This window comes from Giraffa tippelskirchi, chromosome 11 (genome assembly GCF_054371585.1).
Source record: "Giraffa tippelskirchi isolate mGirTip1 chromosome 11, T2T-mGirTip1v1.2.pri, whole genome shotgun sequence".
In the NCBI taxonomy this organism is placed as follows: Eukaryota; Metazoa; Chordata; class Mammalia; order Artiodactyla; family Giraffidae; genus Giraffa; species Giraffa tippelskirchi.
Genome location: NC_137285.1, coordinates 6,147,778 through 6,168,273, shown reverse-complemented (window position 1 = coordinate 6,168,273; position 20,496 = coordinate 6,147,778). Strand labels below are relative to the sequence as shown.

General features: G+C 47.1%; 1 protein-coding gene across 19 annotated transcripts in view; it reads left to right on the top strand.

Annotated features, from left to right (window-relative positions):
• Positions 1 to 20,496, top strand: part of LOC145525154 (uncharacterized) — a 371,065-nt gene that overhangs the window by 50,120 nt on the left and 300,449 nt on the right. For 5 of the 19 annotated variants that reach the window (XR_014068052.1, XR_014068053.1, XR_014068043.1 and 2 more), the window contains exons 2-3: positions 10,393 to 10,590; positions 11,394 to 11,686. Coding sequence is in view for 3 of the 19 variants with exons in the window: in XM_081538007.1 (XP_081394133.1) it covers positions 11,562 to 11,686 (125 nt within the window). In the remaining 16 variants the exon portion in view is untranslated. Of the gene's footprint in view, positions 1 to 8,930; positions 9,183 to 10,392; positions 10,591 to 11,393; positions 11,687 to 20,496 lie in introns of all 19 variants that reach the window. The other 14 variants (XR_014068051.1, XR_014068046.1, XR_014068049.1 and 11 more) reach the window with 8 other exon arrangements.

Genomic DNA, 20,496 nt, shown 5'->3' with positions numbered 1-20,496 from the left:
TCTGATCGATTTTTGTATGCCTCTGAAGATCTGTGTTCAAGGAGAAGAAAGAAAAGAGTGGCACCGAACTGAGCACCTGCTGTGTGCCACTCAGTGTGATTTCATTTCACAAGCAGCACAGTAGGTATTACTCCCCCCTTAACTACCAGCTTTGGGGGACAGCACGCTGTCCTCATTCACTGGAATCTCACAGTGGTCAAGCAGGGCTTTGAGCTCTGGTTTCAAACCCTAGTCAGCCTTCTGGATTTATTTGTGTATTAGAGAAGTATGAAAAAAAAGGAACTAGAGGAGAGAGGCCGAGAAAGGGGCTAGAGAGGCAGGCAGACAGATGGCCAGAGAGAGAAGGAAGGAGGAAAGCAAGGGGAGGTGGCTGAGAAAGGCAGAAGAAAGGAAGAAATTCACAGGTGTCAGTCGCCCCCTGGGAAGAGCAGTAGGAATGCTTTTGGTCCCGGACAGACCAATCTGATAGAACCTTCTGTGATAGACTTCTCCATCCAAGGTCCAATGCAATAGCCACTCGCCTTCTGTGGCCACTGAGCCCTTGAAATGTGGCTGCATGACTGAGGAAATGGAGTTTAACTGCATTTAAATTAAATGTGAACAGCCATGTATTTAAATGCATTAATTTATATTTAAATGTGAACGGTCATCTGCAGGTGGTGGCTGCATATCTGAAGTCCTGCTCTAAGAACAGTCCTTCTTGTTTCTATCAGGGGTCCAGCTTGGGTTTCATTTGAGTCCTTCTCAGCCTCCCAGTCTGCGGCTCTGTTCTGAAACAGCGTCCCTGGTGTTTCTCTCCCTCACATTCCTGGACATCCCTCCCACACGGAGGTTTAATTTTAGCTCATTCTCTCTCAAGGACAAAGTATATATTTTTATTTTAATTTATGTCTCCTGAACCATTTCCAAGTTTTACTTTTAGAACCTGTCAATATTAGTGACATGTGGCATTTTAGGTACTTTTCTGCTGGTGGGGCCGAAATTTATTGTCATTTTATGTCACTCGGCAAAATGCACAAAACGCCAGAAGTGTTATAAACAGAGACGATTTATGTTCAGGTTGGGGTGAGGTTAAGAGAATGAATATAATCCATTTTTTTTTTCACAGACTTTTATGCGAGTGTGCTGGCCAGCCGGCAGGTGCACATTTGACACTCGGTGGGATGTCTTTTCCAAGCAACAGGAGATGGCAGATGCAGACGGAGTCCAATTACCGCTGCTCTGGCCTGATCATGCCACGCTTGTGTGTGTGTGTGTGTGTGTGTGTGTGTGTGTGTGTGGTACCCAGCATGGGGCTGTGCACACAGTAGGGCTCAATTAAAGCATGTGGAAGAAACAATGAAGAAGAGGAATTTGAGACACAAATGGGAATTCTTGTGACTCCTCTATTCCACTCTCATAAGAGTGATCTTTTAGACCCATGTCACTCCACTGCTCTAACTAAACCTTTCAGTGGCTCCCCAGGACCCTTGAGCTCTAGCTCAGCAGGTCTATGAAGACCTGGCACCTGAGGGTGTCTCTGTCTCGCCTTCTCTGAGTTACTTGCCACGCTCTGAAACTTTCACATTCTTACTGCATCTTGCTTTTGCGGTTCTGCAGTTGGAAGTGCCCCCGATCCTTTTCTGCTGGTTATTCATCAGTAACCAGCTCCAACTCCTCTGTCCTTTGCAACTTTCACCCCTCTGTCTTCCCAAAGAGAGTTGATTGCTCCTTCTTTGGGGAATCTCCTGCCATATCTATCTATCTAGATATATTAATAGGTAGCTAGGTATGTACCTAGATATTTTTGTTGTTGTTTAGTTCCTAAGTTGCGTCCGACTCTTTGCGACCCCATGGACTATGGCCTACCATGCTCCTCTGTCCATGGGATTTCCCAGCAAGAATATTGGAATGGGTTGCCATGTCCTCCTCTAGTATCTATCTATCTGTCTGTCTATCTATCTATATCTTCACTGAAGGACTTTTCACATTACCTTGTTGGTTTTGCTCTCTGTTGCCTCCTCCCCAAAGAGTGTGCGCTACTTGAGAGCTTGCTCTGGGGAGATGCATTCATCTTATGCTGGGTCTGCACGGAGAATCTGACAAAGGAAAGATAATTGGTTGCCGTAACAAATGGGTTCCAATCAGGTTGGTCCCCAGCATTCCCATGGCTGACTTAGGATTCAGCTGTGTTGGATCTGCTAAGTCAATTACCCTTGTCCTCCTTCTTTCCAGTTTCTGAACCTTATGGCTATTGTCTTTTCCCTCAGTGCACCCTGACCTTAGATGTTCATGCCTTGAAAAATTCCTTTATTGTAATTTTATTGGGTTTTGTGGAGGGAAATATATTCAAGGGGTTTGTTCAGTTCACCCTCTGAACTGGACGTCAGTAACATGTGAACTGGAAGTTTAGACTTTGGGCAAATTGCTTCTCTTCCTTGGGTCTCCGATTCTTCACCTATGAAAGGAGGGAGTTGGGCTGGATGAGTGCTAGGGTCCAACCAAAGTCTTGGAGGGGGACAGGGCTTGATGGATTGTGAACAGGGGTTTGGATTTTATGTGAGAGCAGTCACCCCCTGAGATCCTCTGTTACGACCAGCACTCTCCTTGTGCTGCAAATTCTCTTTTTGTCACTGGTATCCTGCCTCCCAAATGCTTCAGGTAGTGGATGGATTTGAAGTTCCCCCCTTATTCAGCCCCTGGTGACAGTCACCAACTCTCATCCAGTTCTGCAGTTTGCCCAGAGCACTCACCTCATCTAGTGGAGCTCTGGGGCCAACCCAGTGAGAAATCTTCAATCCCATCTTACAGATGAGAAATCCAAGCCTGGGAAAGGCAAGGGACTTTCCTAAGGTCATCAGGTAAATCAATAAGGAGCCAAGTGCCAGCCTAGGTCTGAGTGATCTTTGACCCTAGTGTGTCCAACATCTCGCCCGTCATGGATGCTCAGCTTCTATTTGTTTGGAGTGGGAAGTGATGACACTTGGGTTGGGTCACAAAGGAGCCATAAGGGCAAGAAACATCATTTAAAAATGAATCATGCAGCATGGGACTTCCCTGACTGTCCAGTGGATAAGACTCCGTGCTTCTACTGGAAGAGGCACAGGTTCTGTCCCTGGTCAGGGAACTAAGATTCCAAATGCTGCATGGCACAGCCCAAGACATAATTAATTATACAGTATGAAGTTTTTTCCATCTGCATTATAGAATGCGTTAGTACTTTGTTCCTTTTTATGGCTGAGTAATATTCCACTGTGTAAACATATACCACATTTTGTTCATTCATCAGTTGATGGACATTTGGGTTGTTTCCACTTTATGGATATTGCTACTGTGAACATTCCTGTACAAGTTTATCTAAGTGAAAGAAGCCAGACACTAAAGGTCATGTGTTATAGTTAACGTAAAATGAAATATCTGGAATAAGCCAGGACCTGGGGAGGAGGGAATGGGAAGTGGGCTCCTTGTGGGGGTGATAAAAAATGTTTTGGAACTAGATAGAGATGATGGTGGCACAACATTGAGAAGGTGCAAAACGCTGCCAAATAGGACACTTTAAAATGGTTAATTTTTTTATGTCAGGTGGATTTCACCTCCGTCAAACAATTAATTACCAAACACTTCACTCAAGTAACCTTCCATCAGGCCCAACTGTGCATTTGCTAAGTGTCAGGTTCTTGGTGTGAAAACATATAGTAGGCACTTGGGAAAGATTTGTGGTGTCCATTCACAGATTGTCGTGTTGATTGTTTCTATCTTTAAAACACTGGTCCCCAGAACAGTGTCATGGGACCCCCCAAGCTGGTTAGAAGTGCAGGACCTTGGTCCCAATCCCCTCCCACTGAATCTCTGTATGAAACCCACCTTTGCGTCTTATTTTTTTTTTAAGATTTTTTTTTCTGATGTGGACCATTTTTTTCAAAGTCTTTATTGAATTTGCTCCAATACTGTTTCTGTTTTATGTTTTGGCTTTTTGGCCCTGAGGCAGGTGGGATCTCAGCTCCCCGGATCTGGATCTCAGTTCAATCCCAGGGATCGAACTCACACCCCCTGCATCGGAAGGCAAAGTCTTAAACATTGGACCACCAGGGAAGTCCCCATGTGTTTGCCTCTTGAACCTACTTCCTTAATCTGCTTTGCTTATCACTGAAGAGAGAAATGGCGGGAGAGGATTGAGGATAAATCCCCCTGAAGTCTGTCGTCACTGAACAGGACCTGTGGTCTGTCTGTCCATCCGGCTCTCTCCCCTCCTGGGTGCTCTCCGTTTGTTTTGCCCCCCTGCCCCCCGCCCGCTGTCCTCAATGCTTCCCCCACTCATCAGAGTCCCTACCTTCCCGCACTCTCTGAATTGATTTTTTTCACTCATCTTGGCAGGTTAGTAATCACCCTTCTCAGCAGAAATTCCTTCCATTTCATTACACTGGGTGAGAAATACTGGGCCGCAGGGGGTGGGCTGGGGGCTGTGTTTCATTTCACTCCTGTCTCTGTGTCAGGTGAGGTGGGGAGGGGGGAGCTTCCACACTGGGCTCCCCCGAGGAGGGAGGTCAGTGGTGTGAGAGGGAGTGAAGACGCCTTTGTTGCTCTTTCCAAACCCTGAGGGTCCTGCCCCCAGCCCACTCCAGCTCTCAGCCCCTCTGGCCTTCCCTGTCCTCAGTCATCACTTGCATTTTGAGGACTTCCTACGGCTTACAGAGCCCCTTCTCACATGGCTCCTTTTAATTTTCACACTGCTTCTTCAAGGTTGGGATCATCACCTCCACTGTACAGGTGAAAAAGTGAGGCTCGGACTCATGGAGACACTTGCGAGACACTGGGGAATGAGAAGCGGGTCTGCAGGCTCTGGCTGGGTGTTCTGAACTGCTGGTCAGTAAAGGGACTGCTCCATCCACCTCCCTGCATGGTGGGGTCCTAGCAGAGAGAGCTCGGCATTTGTGGTCTCACTGGCTTGGTTCCAGTCCCAGCTCTGCACTTACTGGTCACGATGCTCTGGGCAGTTGCTCTGTCTCCTTGTCCCTCCTTCTCCTTAGCTGTCCAATCGGGATGGGACAGAGCTGGGAGAACCTGGCTCCCAACAGTAGGAGCTCTGTAACGCAAACCTGGGCTTCTCCCTTCACTAGCTGTGCCACCCACCCAGCGGAGGTGGCATCGCCTCTCTGGGCTCCAAACCCCCTCCCAAAGCATGTTTAGAGGTGCCATGGGTCCCTCTGGATTATTGCAAAGATTCCATGAGCTAGCTCCCATGTACCTTTTAGCACATACTTGGCACATGAGCAAGAGCTCAATAAATGCTCTCGACTGAAAGAATATCATCATATTTCACCCAATCTAAGTTGCTGTCGTGATGGCAAGATGTACCCTGAATTCAGAGATGCTAACATATGAAAAAAAAAGTGTGCTTAGAATCAAGAACTTCCCTCCTGCATGTGGTGCCTGCCCCATGTGGGACATAAGAGTAGGTACCTTACATACATTTCCTGACAATAATCCTAAAAGGTATAGTTTATTCTCCCCATTACAAGCTGAGAAGACTGAGGCTCAGGGAGGTGAAGCCACTTCCCCTATGTTATATTGTTTGTAAGAGGTGAAGCTAAGATCAACCCAGGTCTCTCTGCTGCCAAGTCCAACGTGCAAGTGGAAAAAAGCCAACCCGACCATGTTTTGCAAAGTACCAAATTCCAGTCATATGTGTAGAGGGGAAGAGAAGGAGAAAAACTGATAATAATGATAATAATAATGTCTACTTAGCACAGGGTACCTGTCATGTGCCAGGCACAGGGCTTAAGGGATCTCCCTGGATTATTTCATTTAACCTCTGCAACAACTCTCTGTTATAATCCCTATTTGACAAATGAGCAAACGGAGGCTCAGAGTGATAAAGCAACTTACCCTGAGTCACACAGCCAGCAAATGGTGAAGCTTTGGGGCTCCAAGTTGACTTACCCCTTAACCTGATATTGGAAACTGCTCACCTTGGGAGCAGGGAGCTTAGCTGGAAGGACCCTTTCTACCCTGGGTGGCCTCCCCTTGGCCCCCTGCTCCCCACAGGCTCTCCAAGCTGGGCGTCTACTAGGTTCTCAGCCACTTTTCTATAACTGGTCTGTCTTCAGCCCCTCTCCGTGCCTGTCGGGCCCCGGGGCTGAGGTGGCAGCCACGACGATGGAGACCAAGAGAGCGCATGGTATGCAGATCGTCCCATTAAAATTTCATGCGGATTCAGAAATTCAGTGTTGACTCCAGTGACGCAAATAGGTATGAAAATTCCAAGGAAGGCACACTCATTGTTACAGAAATCAAATGGTTGAACGGCTACTAATGAGGCAGACAAGGAGCCTTGTGCACCCTCTGAGGATTGGGGTAGACGAGAGGAGCAATCGCGCTACATTATTCATACCCTCTTGTCTGAGTTTCAAATCTCAAGGAGGCTCTGGAAGGGGAAGGGAGAGAGGGCAAAGGCAGCGGAGGGGGTGGCGGGAGACGGCCGCTCTGCCAGCTGCAGTAGGTCGGGTGACTAATTGACAAGTTCTCACATAGCCCCTTCCCCAGGGCGCCCTCTCTTCCAGCTCTCATTTTCAGTTCCTGCCCACAAGCACCTGCCTCGCTGCTAGATTGCCCCCATCCGCGGCCCTTGTGTGGTGTGTCAACTAGAGAGGGCCAACGGGCGGAGGTGGGCATGCGCGGCTGGCTTCCGGTCCTGGCACCGTGCGAGCTCCGGCTGGTGAGCTCTCTGAGTCTGCAAAACAGGGAAACCCATCAGCAGCTCTTCTGCCTACTTTGCCGGGGTGGAGGGACAACGGAATGTCTAAGGTTCAGAGGCTGCGTCTTACACTTGCATCCTTAGGGATCACACAGGGATCTTGTTGGATGGAGATTCCAATGGCGCCAAGTCAGGGGTGGGGCCTGAGATTCTGCATCCCCAGCTAGCTCCCGGGTGAGACGGGTGAGACGGGGCTGCTGGTGTGTGGACCCACCTGTGGAGGCTCTAGCAAGGCCATGCTAATAGGGAAGCACTCTGTAGGGTGGATCTGTTGATCCTCAAGGCTTTCTGCTTTGTATCCACCTCCCTGGGCAGTTTGGAAAGCTGTGATGCCCACAGCATCCCTTGAAGGTTGAGTTTAATTGGTTGGGCCCAGGCATCTGAAGTTTTAACCCCTACCCCTCTTGGTTCTTATATGCAGCCAGATTATTGCAGTTCCTATTATTAATACTTTATTGTTCATTGCCTTCATATTTCCTGACCATTTTGCAAGACCCTGTCTTTCCTAACTTCCCTTCAGCCTCCAAGGCCACCTTACACTGGATGTGTAGGGGTGCAATGTGTTTTTTTCCTTCTCACTGAGCAACATCATTTGCAAGGAGCCCAAGGACTCACTCGTTTGCATTTGCTCTCGGAGCAGTGCAGGGGAGGGGAGAGTCGCCGCTTTCCAGGGGACTGACCTCTCTCCAGGGGCAGCACCCGCTTCCAGATTCTAAGGGTCCACTCTCTGGAGAGGCGAGGAAAGGGTGAATCAAGGGCTGCTTGATGCATGATGGTCTTCGGTGGTTTCTAACACACACTAGTGACGTAGTCTCTCAAAGGGTACAGCAGGCTCCAGATGAGCCAGGGATGTAAAGCCAGCTTGCCAGGAAGGGGTTGATCTCCACTGGCATGGAATGTGCAATCCCACTGTTGACCACGCACCCGGCATAACTAATAAACAGGTTCCTGAGCGGAGCACTCCCCGCATTTCGTAATTATTACTCGGCTATAAAAATCCCGTCTCCCTCCTGCCAACATTATCTTAGTAAACGTTATGAGCGCTCACGAGGTTAATGCAGGGCCGTAAATCCGCAGTGGGTCGAACAAGTGAGACTTGAGGAACTGTTCATAAATCTACCGGAACGGCTCCAGTTTGTTTATTTAATAAAATATCATTTCATAGAAATGCACAGGGCACTGCGGGGTTCGCACCTCAGTGGGCGCGCATGGGGAGGGGGGTGAGGTGAGGTTTGCAGAGGATGGCAGGCGTGTGCACACGGGTGGAGCAGGCAGCCGCCTGGTGCCCGGATAGCCGTGTGGTCTGTTATCACACCAGCCATTCTGAACTCAGAACCTGTTCCACTTAACGGCGGCCTGTTCTCTCGGAATTCCTTAATGGGCCTCGTCAATATTTGAAACGATGCTACAAGGCCCAGGACATGTGTAAAGCTGTTTGCACAACAAGAACACCTCCCTGAGCCAATCTTCTGGGATTTGTTAGGGGCGCTTTGCCCAAACTGGGCTGTTAAATCAACCAGAAGTCAGGCTTCCCCACATGTTGTGGAATAAAATGCCCAAAGCACGGGCACTGGAGGAAAGAGATGTGGGTTCTAACACCAGATTTGCCCCTGATCGGGAAGATGGCCATGGTATTCACCTCTCTGGCCTCAGTTTCCTTCTCTGGACCATGGGAATCATTGTAGTACAGAGATCTGTGATGTGAAATGCAGGAGGACCAGAATGGGGAACCAAGATGGCTTTCTTTGCTGTTTCACTCACCTGCATGTCTGCAGCATTGCAGCAGCTCTGAAAGGCCTTTGCTAATCAGTTTTGGCTGCAGGTCATCTTCAGAGTCTTCCTTCTTTTCTGTTTAATTGGTAGGGCCCCCATCTGAACATAAAAGACAGTAGGATGAAATCAATGGAAGCAGAAGAAGTAAGGCAGGACCTGGAGGTGGTATTCCTGCCAAGTAGGGGTTCGCTTCCGTGAACTTACCATGGGAATCAAGTCACAGCAAAGGAGACAGGCAGTGTGGTCTCGTGGTGAGGACCACAAAGTCCAGAGACCAGGGTTTGAGTCCTGACTCTAACACTCAGCTGTCTGAGGGATCTCTGTGGTCAAGCATTTTAACTGCTGAATTCCTAGGGAATGATACTTTTTTTGAAAGAAGAAATGTTACCTTCCCCTTGACCCCCCTGCGTTTTTTCTTTTTCAGCCATGCCACGTGGTACGTAAGATCTTAGTTCTCCAGCCAGGGATTGAATCCGTGCCCCCCCTGCATTGGAAGCACAAAGTGTTAACCACTGGACCACCAGGGAAGTCCGCCTGTGGGATGATCTTAACATCTGCCTCTTAGGGTTCAGGCTGATGTGGGTGAAGTGTTTGTATAGGCCTGGCATGTTGTACAGAGTCAATAAACAACGGACAGATGGTTAGCAGAAGAAACAAAACAGAGGCAGAAATGAGGGTGAGCCCCCTCCCATCTCAGGGGTTCCCTGGACTGTCCCAGTTTGGAAACCGCAAGGTCTCATACCCTGGGAACTCCCTTCGTCCTGAACTGTTGGCTTCCCTAGCAGGAATGGATAGGTCAATGCTTGAAGCACTCTCAACTCTGGGTTTAATTTGGCCACAGCTATTGATGATTTAATAACAGCTGGCTGATTATAGAGGCTCCATCTAAAAGACTCTAATTCCCCAAGGCTAATTGCTGAGCGTTTGATTAACCCAGTGGCTCTCATTAGAATCACCTGAAGAGCTTTCTAAACATACCAATGCCTGTGCCTCACCCAAGACCAGTCTTCCTTTAGCTCACTGCTGTTGACATACTGGGCTGAATAAGTCTTTGTGGTCGGGGGCTGTCGTGTGCATTGAGGGATGTTGAGCAGCAACCCTGGGCTCTACTCTGAAGATGCCAGCAGAAACACCCTAATCTCATGATGACCAAAAAAAAAAAACCAACAAAAAACTTGTGGGTAGAATCAGCCCAAGTTAAGAACTAATGCCCCAGACTAATTCAGGAAGTTGGGGTCAGGGTAGGAACTGAACCTTGGTATTTAATATTAAATTCCTGCCCATAGCTGACTTTAGCATTTCCCTGAGGCCAAACTCGTTGTTGAGCTAGTGGTAAAGAACCCACCTGCCAGTTCAGGACACATAAGAGATGCGGGTTTGATCCCCGGATTGGGAAGATCCCCTGGAGAAGGCAATGACAACCCACTCCAGTATTATTGCCTGGGAAATCCCATGGACAGAGAAGTCTGGTGGGCTATGGGTCCATGGGGTTGCAAAAGAGTCGGACACAACTTAGTGACTAAACAGCAACGGTACACGTATGATTTCCTTAACTTGATCCCACATCCCTATGGAGGAATTCCTGTGATTCTCCTTTCTGAGGACAAGAAAACTGAGATCTGAAGAGGGAAAACAATTGCAAGCAGAGGTGACAGGAGTCAAAATCAGGGTTGTGGGGGGCGGGGGAACAGCATTCTATGGAGAAAAAGATGGAAGTTTCAATATTTAAGTTTTCTGGCTATCAACATGAGAGGCGCTCCAGGTTTTGCAGGATTCCAGTCATTCCAAAATGACTTAGATCTGAGTGGAAGTGGCCAGCAATTAAATCCTTGGCGTTCGGATTACTCCAAACACTTACGTAGGCAAACATTTCTTCCTTCTTTTAGATGCAATCTGGATGAGCCAGCGGGAAATCAGACAGTGAGGGGTGAGAGACACAAGGTCTTCCATGTTGACTCATTAGAGCTGCGCCCTCCCTCTGCTAGCAAAGTCCTTCTTCAACCCCGAAGTGTTCAGCCCAGCCCTCGCCCTCGCTGGAAGTGTCTACGGGTCTTGGAGCTGAGACAGGAAGTGGCTCAGGTGAGGTCAGTGTTTCTCAAATTTCCTTCAGGGTGAAGGGTAGTCACAACGTAATTGTGAAAAGCAATTACAGGGATCACAATAGTCCAAATGGAGAGTGAGTTTTCTGACTGCCAGGAGGGGAAACATTTTAGGATTGGTTTCCTAAGAGGAATCCATCAGTTTGATTTTAGCCGTGGTGGTGAACACAACGTTTGGTCTAATTTTAGAAACGTTCTGAGACAGGAATAGGTTGTTCCCTGTCTTTGTCAGACAGTAACTTAACGTTTTCTGAGTCTAGGATGGATGCTGGCTAAAATTTACTTTCAAAGACAGTTCTGTTTCTTTAGAATCACACCAGAAATTTCTAATGTAATGACAGTGATTGTTAACTCAAGTGGAAATGTGTATTGGTTGAAATATCTGTTATAACCATTAAACTTGGAAGTGAGAGAAAAGAGTGTGGTTAAGAGGAGCCAGGTCTCACTTGCATCACAGAAGACCCTCGGAAGATGAGATGAAATTCATTAGTCTGAGGAAGTGGGAAAGTTGGGAAGGCAGGAACAGCACTTGCAAAGCCATGGGGCCATTAGGAGCCCAGTTGTATTGGGGGTCAGGGCAAATTTCAGGGGCAGGAGCAGGGAGTATATGAAATGGGGAGGTCAAGAGATGCAGCTGGTTGGGGAAGGTCTGAGAATTCTTACCCTGCAGTCTGCTTTTCCTCGGACACTCAGCAGAAGCAAGCTTTTACCCCGACCCCCACCACACCTCTGACAATTGGCTTGGAGGCCTGGCTTCCTGACCTCCATCATCACTGACCTCCTTTTAGGATTGGAAACATCTCCACCACCCTGTGGACTCCTGACTATGTCAGATTACATGCAAAAAGAGAATTAAGGTTGCACATGAAATTAAGCCTGCAAATCTACTGACCTTGAAATGGAGAGGTCATCATGGATTCCATGAGTGGACCCAGTATGATCACAGGAGTTCGTAAATGTGGAAGAGAGAGAACTTGAGAGACAGCAGCACAAAGAGGAATCAGCCCGACATTTCTGGCTTTGCAGATGGAGGAGGGGGCCACGAAGTCAGGAATGAGGCAGCCTCTGGAAGTTTTAAAAGGTAAGGAAGCTGGTTCTCCCCTACAGTCTCCAGGTGGAACACAGCCCCAGCGACTAGCCTAGTGAGACCTGTTTTGGGCTTCGGATGCCCAGAATTGTAATACAGTAAGTCTCTGTTGTTTGAAGCCATGGTGTATGTGGTTATTCATCACAGCAACAATAGGAAACTCATCCACACTCCCATTTCTTCATCTGAGAAATGACTTTAATAATCATGCCTCACTGTGTATTGAAAATTGAGTTAACGGACATCAAACATTTAGCACAGATCTGGGCCCACAGTATGTGTTCTTTTGTAGTGAGGCTGTAGGTGGATGGAGTTCAGGTCTATTAGCCTAGATGTGTTTGGCTGCTCAAGTGAGGGACTGGAGGAAAGAATCTTGGACTAGGGATCAGGACGACTGGATTCAAGTCCTGGCTCTGTCTCTCACTAATAAACAGATGATCTCAGACTTGTTCTTACTGTGATCCAGGCCTCAGTTTTCCAGTCTGTGTGATGGGTGTGGGGAGAGATGGCCCATAAGCATCCTTCCAGCTGTTACCTTCTTGTGAGGATTCAGACTGTGTGTGCGGGGATAGGGGGGTTTTGTAGCTCACTTGAAGCCCCATGGTTTGGTTTTCTGAGGATGTGCACCTCCCATCATGTTCTTGAGACCTCAGGGCTGATGGTGGTCGCCCCAATGCACTCGCTTCTCCCTGCATCCTGAATAGGGGCTAGGGTCGAGGAAGCATCCTGAAACCACAGGCCAAGTTGACTGGTCTCTGCTGATGTCCAGTCCGTGTCCTCGGGCACATCAACTCCTCCCCAAACTCACAAAGCAAACCAACAGTTAAACACGTAAATATCACTCTGTCCCTTCAGCCAAGGTGATTCCTGAGGCCTCCTGGTGCACTAGAAAGACTTAGGTTTTGCAGTTGTGCTGAGATGGGTTTCAGTGGTGGCTGGGCCACTTGCTTGTGAGCAAGTTGCTTAACCTCCACAAGCCTTAGTTTACCCACCTGGCAAATGGGATAATAATAGGCAACATTAGACTAAAGTAGATTCAACCTCATAAAGTCATTATGGTCACCAGTATATTAATTCAGGTAAAATGGTATAATAATTGCTATGACCTGCAGGAGGCAGGAGGAAGTGTGGGTAGTATTAACCCTTCCAGTGGGGGATGATGATTGTAGAATGTTATACCTAAGCTGAACTTTAAATGGCAACAATGTATGTGAAAAGCTTAGTACAATACCTGAGGTGGATTATATGCTTATAAAGGAAAAGGAAGAGAATGAGAAATGAGGTTGCTGGGGGGTCCAGGACTCCCCGGAGGCTCCCTGAGTCTGATCCACCTTAGTCCTGAGCCTTCTCCTCTTCCTGCTTCTCCCTCTTGCCCTACCACTGCACCCACGTTTGGTCCTGGCCCTGAGCCCCGAATCCTACTGCAGGGGCACCCAGAAGGCACAGACACGACAGGAGAGGGAGAGAGGCAGAGCTGGAGAGAGGGGCTTGAAGAAGATTGATGCCGGCATTGTCGTCATGGCAACAACAGGATGGGCTTGAGGCCCCACTGCCGGGAGCAGCTCCTCCAGCTCTTCCTGGATTCCAGAGCCTTTGAGGGGAGGCAAGAGGCTCAGGTGGGGCCCTGAGAACACAGGTGGGACCTCAGGGTGACAGCCAGGGAGAAGGAGGCTCTGGGACCAGCCAAATCAATGGGCTCTCAGAGAAGACCTGTCCAAATCCCTGAATTGAAAGATGGGGAAACTGAGTATTAAGGAGAGTGGTGAGGACAAATGTTTCTAAGCACATAGTAGGTAACTGATACTTTCACCTTACTGCTAATGACTCGTCTCTCTTTGCCACCTGACTGTGTGATTTGGAGGGCAAGGGAGCATCTTGGTTATGGGGTAGGTGTCAGGGGGACCTGGTTTCAAATTCTTGCTCGGCCACTTACCCAGTGGGTGGTGGTGCCTGTTATCTCCCCTGAGTCTCAGTTTCCTCATCTACAAAATGGATGGAGTTTATGATTTATAATATTGTCTGCCTCATAGAGTGGTTGCAATTTTTGAAAGACATAACTAATATAAAATGCTTCATATGGTGCTTGGTAAAGCATAAATGCTCAATAAATGTCCCTATAATAATAATATTACAAGGCTAGCCAGCAAAAAGAAGCTTCACATTTTTCTGGCTGGAAAAAAATATCCACTGTTTCTGTGTAGCTTCATGAGAGGCGGGATCTACTTTACTTCTTGAACCATCTGGTTTTGCCTCTTTGGTTTTGCCTCTTTGCCTGCCTTACATTTATAGCTATATTTTTCTGTCTCTTGGAGAGCAGAGCTCTGTTTGCTAGGGGAAGCCCATAGGTCAGTAGTCAGGAGATACAGGTTAATAATAAATAATAGTTCTCATTTACTGGGAACTTACTATGTGCCAGGCTCCTTGCTAAATGCTTGACATGAATTCTTCACAATAATTCTTTGTTAGGTGCTCTAGTTATTCCATTTTAGAAGGGAGGAAGCTGAGGCTCAGAGAGGTTGCATCCATCATCCAAGGTCACAGAGCTGGTAAGTGGCCGAGAGGGGACCTCAGCCACAGGTGTACGCTTATTCTTGAGAATGAGAGAGCAGTGAGAACTGATGCCGCTGACCTTGGTCCTGAAACCTTAGTGGCCGACGGGGCTGGCTACTCCTTAGAATGCCTGTTCATCGGTGCCCCCTGTCCTGCCTCTGCTAGAAATCTGACAGATAAGAGAAGACGCTTTGGGGAAAGAATATAGCAGGGAAAGAATATAGAAAGGAAAGAACACAAGAAGTCGGTGAGAGAGAGAATCAGGGCCTTTTGCAAGGAGATAGTTCATGAAAGGTTGCTGAGGAGAAATAAAAGTGACTTGATTTGAGATATATATATATATATATGTATATGTATAGATATATATATATATATTTTTTTTGAAAAGCAACATTGCTGGGGTAAGTGCTTTTTGACACAGTTGATCTTCACCCTGCTTGCCACGTTAGTGGTTAGTAGCCTATTTTCTCTCCCTCACAAGTGGGGTCTCTTTATTCTTTCCTCAGAGAATAGTGAAAAATCCAAGTGTGACGCCTGGCATATCTGGGTGCACTCTCTTTAGCCCTTCTCCTGGTTTTATCAGTAAGTATCCTCTGCCTCGGAGGAGGCAATGGCACCCCACTCCAGTACTCTTGCCTGGAAAATCCCATGGACGGAGGAGCCTGGTAGGCTGCAGTCCATGGGATCGCTAAGAGTCGGACACGACTGAGCAACTTCACTTTCACTTTCCCCTTTCATGCACTGGAGAAGGAAATGGCAACCCACTCCAGTCCTCTTGCCTGGAGAATCCCAGGGACGGTGGAGCCTCTTGGGCTGCCGTCTATGGGGTCGCACAGAGTTGGACACGACTGGAGCGACTGAGCAGCAGCAGCATCTTCTGCCTACATTTGCTCTGGCCATGCTGCATCCTGGCCAGTGATTCCCCACCCAGAACATGGATTTCCTGGGAAGAATTTCTCCTGCCCAGCCACCCAAGTTCATCTGTAATGCGGGCTTTCCCTGCCATAAAGCTCCAAGCTGCTTGGCAGAATTTGGAACCACGTTTCCCTGCATTAAAAAGTGCCTCGAGTGAGGATCGTGTTCCAATGGTGGCATGTAAATGCCTCTTTCAAGAAGGGAAATTGGTTTGAAGTTACTATTTCCCTGGCTTTGATAATAATCTGCTTAATGTCTTGTGTCAAACTAATTACAGCATAATTACCTTTTTTAATAACAGGTACTTTTAATTGGTGCAGGGTTAAACAATTCTGTTGTAAAAATCAGTTGTTTTACATTCATGGCTATAGTTTACAAAGAACTGGGACAACCTTGTAATATTAAACACTCCACAGAGCTGGGATGAGGCGTGAATGAGAAGGCTGCCGTGCCTCCTCTCCTTGACGTTGGACCCCATTTCTTGTGATGCTTCACCTGCTCATGGACGGAACTTCTTACACCAAACTCTTAGAAAAAGAGAGGAGGGACGCTTAGGGCTATGTGTGTTCACATTCTTCATCCTGCTTCATTCTTATCTGTGCACACACAAGGGCATGTCAGAGAAGTACTGTTGTCTCCATTAAATAGATGGCTCACCTGAGGCTCAGAGAGGTTAAGAGCCTGCTGCAGGTCACACATCAGATGGATGAATCAGACTCTGAACTCATGCCCTTTGTTTCCAAATCCAGAGCTTTTGAAAGGTAGTATGATTGAGTGGTTAAGAGCTTGGGATGAGTCTGGAATCTAAAATGTCTGGGCTCAATCCTAGCTCTATAACATAATTACCGAGGGACCTAGCATGACTCCTTACCCTCTCCAGACCTGCTTCCTCATCAGTAAGAGTGTGTGTGTGCTCAGTTGCTCAGTCGTGTCCAACTCTTTGCGACCTCATGGGCTGCAACCTGCCCGCCAGGCCCCTCTGTCCATGGAATTTTTCAGGCAAGAATACTGTCGTGCCATTTCCTGCTCCAGGGGATCTTCCTGACCCAGGGATTGAACTCGTATCTCTTGTGTCTCCTGCATTGGCAGGTGGATTTATTACCGCTGCGCCACCTGGGAAGCCCCCATCAGTAAGAATAAGAAGTAATAATAGTATCCACCTCATGGGACTGATAAGATAATATAAAACAACATAGGTGATGTGTCTAACACAGTAGGTACTCATATGGTGGTAATTCCTCCTATTCCCCTGTGAGCATTGCTACAATTGTGCTTTTCTTCTCCTGGATTCTTTCCTTATAAAAAAAACTCTGAGTACTCCATGGAAGTATTTCCTCACGTCTTGGCTGAAAAAAAAAGTGCACACACTCATCTCATTACTGCAGCTTTTTGCATTTCATTAAAAAACCTGACAGGCCATTTCATAATAATTTATTAGCACAGAGTCAATTTTTATTAATTACAATCATTAATTTATCAGTGTTCCCGTCATCTGAAGTTTGGTCAGGAATGAAAGGCAAGAAGTGCAGAGAGAAAAATGAGCAAAATGGAGGCTGGGGGGATCAGGGTCCAGTGGCGTGGGGGTAGGGATGAAAGGGGCTGGTTGGGTTGGTGGACCCAATGGAATAGGAGGCACCATCTTGGATGCAGAGCCTAGGGGAGGGGCAGTGTCCTACACTGGTGATCGTGGGTTTGACCATTGAGTGATGCTTTCTTTCTTAATGTGGAAGCAAAGGAAGTATGGGGCTGATACATGCAGGGCCTCACAGACATCAGGAACAAAATCCTCCAAGCTCTGTCTCTGTGTCGCCCTTCACCTTCAGCCCCTACCTCTCTCCCCCTTGCTCACTCCACTTGGGTATTCGTTGTTCCAGTTGATATTTACCTCACTCTGGTTGTCAGCTTCTCAAAGGCACCAACCTTGTTTTGGCCATCACTCGAATTTCTAGATCCTACTGGAGAATTCAACAGATACCTGTTAAGGGATCATCTGTCCACCCTATGCCCATTTTATGGAGGCAGAAGCTGAAGCCCAGAGAGGTCGTCTGACCTACTTGAGGTCACACAGCACCCTGAAGGCTGAGGCAGACACAGGGATGCAACCTGCTGGACCTTTGACCAGTGGCCTCTCCCTTTCTTACATGTCCCCCCGTTTTGTGTTTTGGCTTTCTCCCCCATCTCAGCCATTGGAATTTCACTTCTTTTCATCAGAAAAGGTACAGTGAAAAGCCAAAGTATGGATTGCGAATAAAGGTGAGGCTCTTCCCTCTGAGAGGGGCAGGGTTGGTTTCCTTCTGGGTCCTTGTCTGCTTTCACTGAACCTTGTTGCTGACACCTACATTCTGGCTTGTTGTTCTTCTCTGGGCAGGGAGCCCTTCTAATGGCTGCAGTAGAATCACTGTAGAATCACTGAAAAGTGAGCCGTGGAAACACTCAGGTACTGGGGTCCACCCTGGAGCTGTGTCATCCACGGGCTGATGTCTGAAGGGTGGGAGTCACTGCTTTTGGTGGGTCCTTAGGCAAGGGGTCCAATCTTAGCACAGTTCCTGGCATTTTGTAGGCTCTCAGCAAATAGCAGTGGACACAATGCAGCATATACAGTGAGCCCAAGGTCTCGCAGAGCTGTAAGACTCTGTCCTTCGGGGCAGAGAGAGGAAAGGAAGAGGACCACCATAACCTCGATGTCAGCAGAGGGGGTGACAGCATGTTTTGTGCTTCAGAACACATCTGAGTATCCTGTTCTTTACCATGCACTCCTGTCTGGTGTCTACTTGGGGCTCGGTGTATAGCTGTGCCTCACATGTGTTACCCACTCTGGAGAAGTGGGTTTGGGTCCAATCTGATATGTGTAAATCTGCCCAGTTCTGAATGGTGCTGAAATTTAGGATTAAAGTATCTATATTAAATGGCATCAATGTTAGATACAGAAACTCTGGGACTTAGTGAAGGACAGGGAAGCCTGGTGTACTGTAGTTCATGTGGTTGCAAAGAGTTGGACATGACTTAAGTGTCGCTTCCCTGGTGACTCAGATGGTAAAGAGTCTGCCTGCAATGTGGGAGACCTGGGTTCCATCCCTGGGTCGGGAAGACCCCCTGGAGAAGGAAATACTCCAATATTCTCGCCTGGGAAATCCCATGGATGGAGAAGCCTGGTGGGCTACAGTCCATGGGCTCACAAAGAGTCGGGCACGACTGAGTGACTTTTTTTTCTTTTTTTGGTGACTGCACAACAACAGCACTCTATAGCTGATCTCTCATCTTTTACCACAGTGCCTGGGAACTTAACATGTGGATACCATGATTATTTGGGCAGTGGGGACCTAGGTGCACAGAATTGCGTAGACTATCTCTGCAAGGACTCTTGTTTTAAATTACCCACCCCCATCTTCCACCTGGATGCCCCTCCTCTTGACCACATTGGCACGCATCCTAGTTTTCATGCCCTCCAGCCCACAGTCCAGCCATTCATTCATACTTGTATCTTTGGAAAATGTATGATGTGTGTAATTTTGTAAATTGCAGAATTGGTTGGGTTCTTTTTCTGGATTTTATTCTTTCTCAACATCATTTAAATTTTTATTTATTTATTCATGGCTGTGCTGGGACTTTGTTGCTGCACGCGGGCTTTCTCTAGTTGCGGAGACTGGGGGCCACTCTCTGCGGTGGTGCCAGGCTGCTCATTATGATGACTTCCTCTTGTTGGGGAACATGGTCTCTAGGGTGCACGGGCTCAGTAGTTGTGGCAGATGGGCTTCGTTGCTCTGTGACATTTGAATCTTCCCAGACCAGGGGTCAAACCCGTGTCTTGTGCAAGGGCAGGCAGATTCTTAACCACTGGACCACCAGGGAAGTCCTCAACATCGTTTCTGAGATCTGCTGCTGCTGCTGCATTCAGATCTGACTTCTTTTTTCCTGACAGTTGCAGAGTAGTTCCCACTTCTCAGTTTGCCTCCCACCACGTGTAGACTTACCTGCTTCTCCAGGGAAGGAGAACAGCCACCTCGTGTCAGTACAAGGAGAAAGCAATGAATACCTTTCTGTGTGTCTTCCTGTGGCCCTGAATGAGAATGTCTTCAGGCTCTATCACCAGTGACGGCTTTGCTGAGCTCTGGAGTGTCTGCACACTTAACTCTGCCGAGTCTGGCCAGACTGTTCTCAGACGGCGGCACTGTTCACACTCTTTCCAGCTGTGAGTGAGAATGGCTCTTTCACCATATTTTTGCCAAGACACGATACTATCTTTCCCTTTGACTTTTGCCAGTCAAATGGGGATAATGCGGTACTTCATGGTTAATTTAATTTCCATGTCAGTCATCACTGGTAATCTTGAACATGTAATATACTTATTAGAATTTTTTTTCCCTTTCTGTAAGTTATTTATTAATGTATTTTGTCCATTTCACTATTGGATTAAATTTTTTTTTTCTGATTTATAGATTTCGGTGTTTCCTAGAGAGTTATCCTTTGCAAATATCTTGTTTCATTCCATTGGCCTTGTGCTAACTTCGTCTATGGTATTCTTGGGACAGATATCTTTAATTTTGATGTAGCGAATTCCGTCCTTTACCTATGTTATCATCTGTAATGTTGAGATGTTTTCAAGAAATTCTACTCCCTCCTGTTGAAGGTCACAAAATATTCTCCTATCATTTTCTTCTGTTTGCTTTCTGCTTTTTTGCTTTTCATGTCTAGGTATTTAACGTATTTAGGTTTTATTTTTGCATATGGTGTGAGGTAGGAATCCATCTCGATTTTTCCCTCTTGAGTAGTTCAGTTGTCTCAATATCACTCAATAATTCATCATTTCCCCACTGTCTGTGATTCTACCTGTCTTTCTATTATCTATCTATCCATCTATTTGACTTTGCTCTCCATTTTGCTCCATTTGTCTTTTAAAAAATATACTCTCAATATGGTTGTATCTGTCTGTCTACTTCATCTCTGCTCTCTATCTGCTCCATTTCTCTTTTAAAAAATATACTCTTAAAATGGTTGTAATCAACAATGACAAAAGCTAAGCATCTCAGTAGGGTTATAGGAAGACGAGTTTGCAAAAGGACTTTAGAAATTACTTTGTCTGATCACGTCGTATCACACATGGGGCAATTAGGCTCAGAGGATGGCAGCTCCACGTTCAAGGACACAGTTAGAAATGGAATTCTTGTCTCCTGACCCCCACCCTCATCAAGCATTCCTGAATATTTGCTCCCTTTCGTGACTCCTGAGGGTGTTTGGATGCAAGTGCCTTTTAGGGGCAAACATATTCCAAGCTTTAATGTTAAATTAAATACCAAATACCTTAACATTTGAAAAAATGACATTTATTATACTGAGTTGTA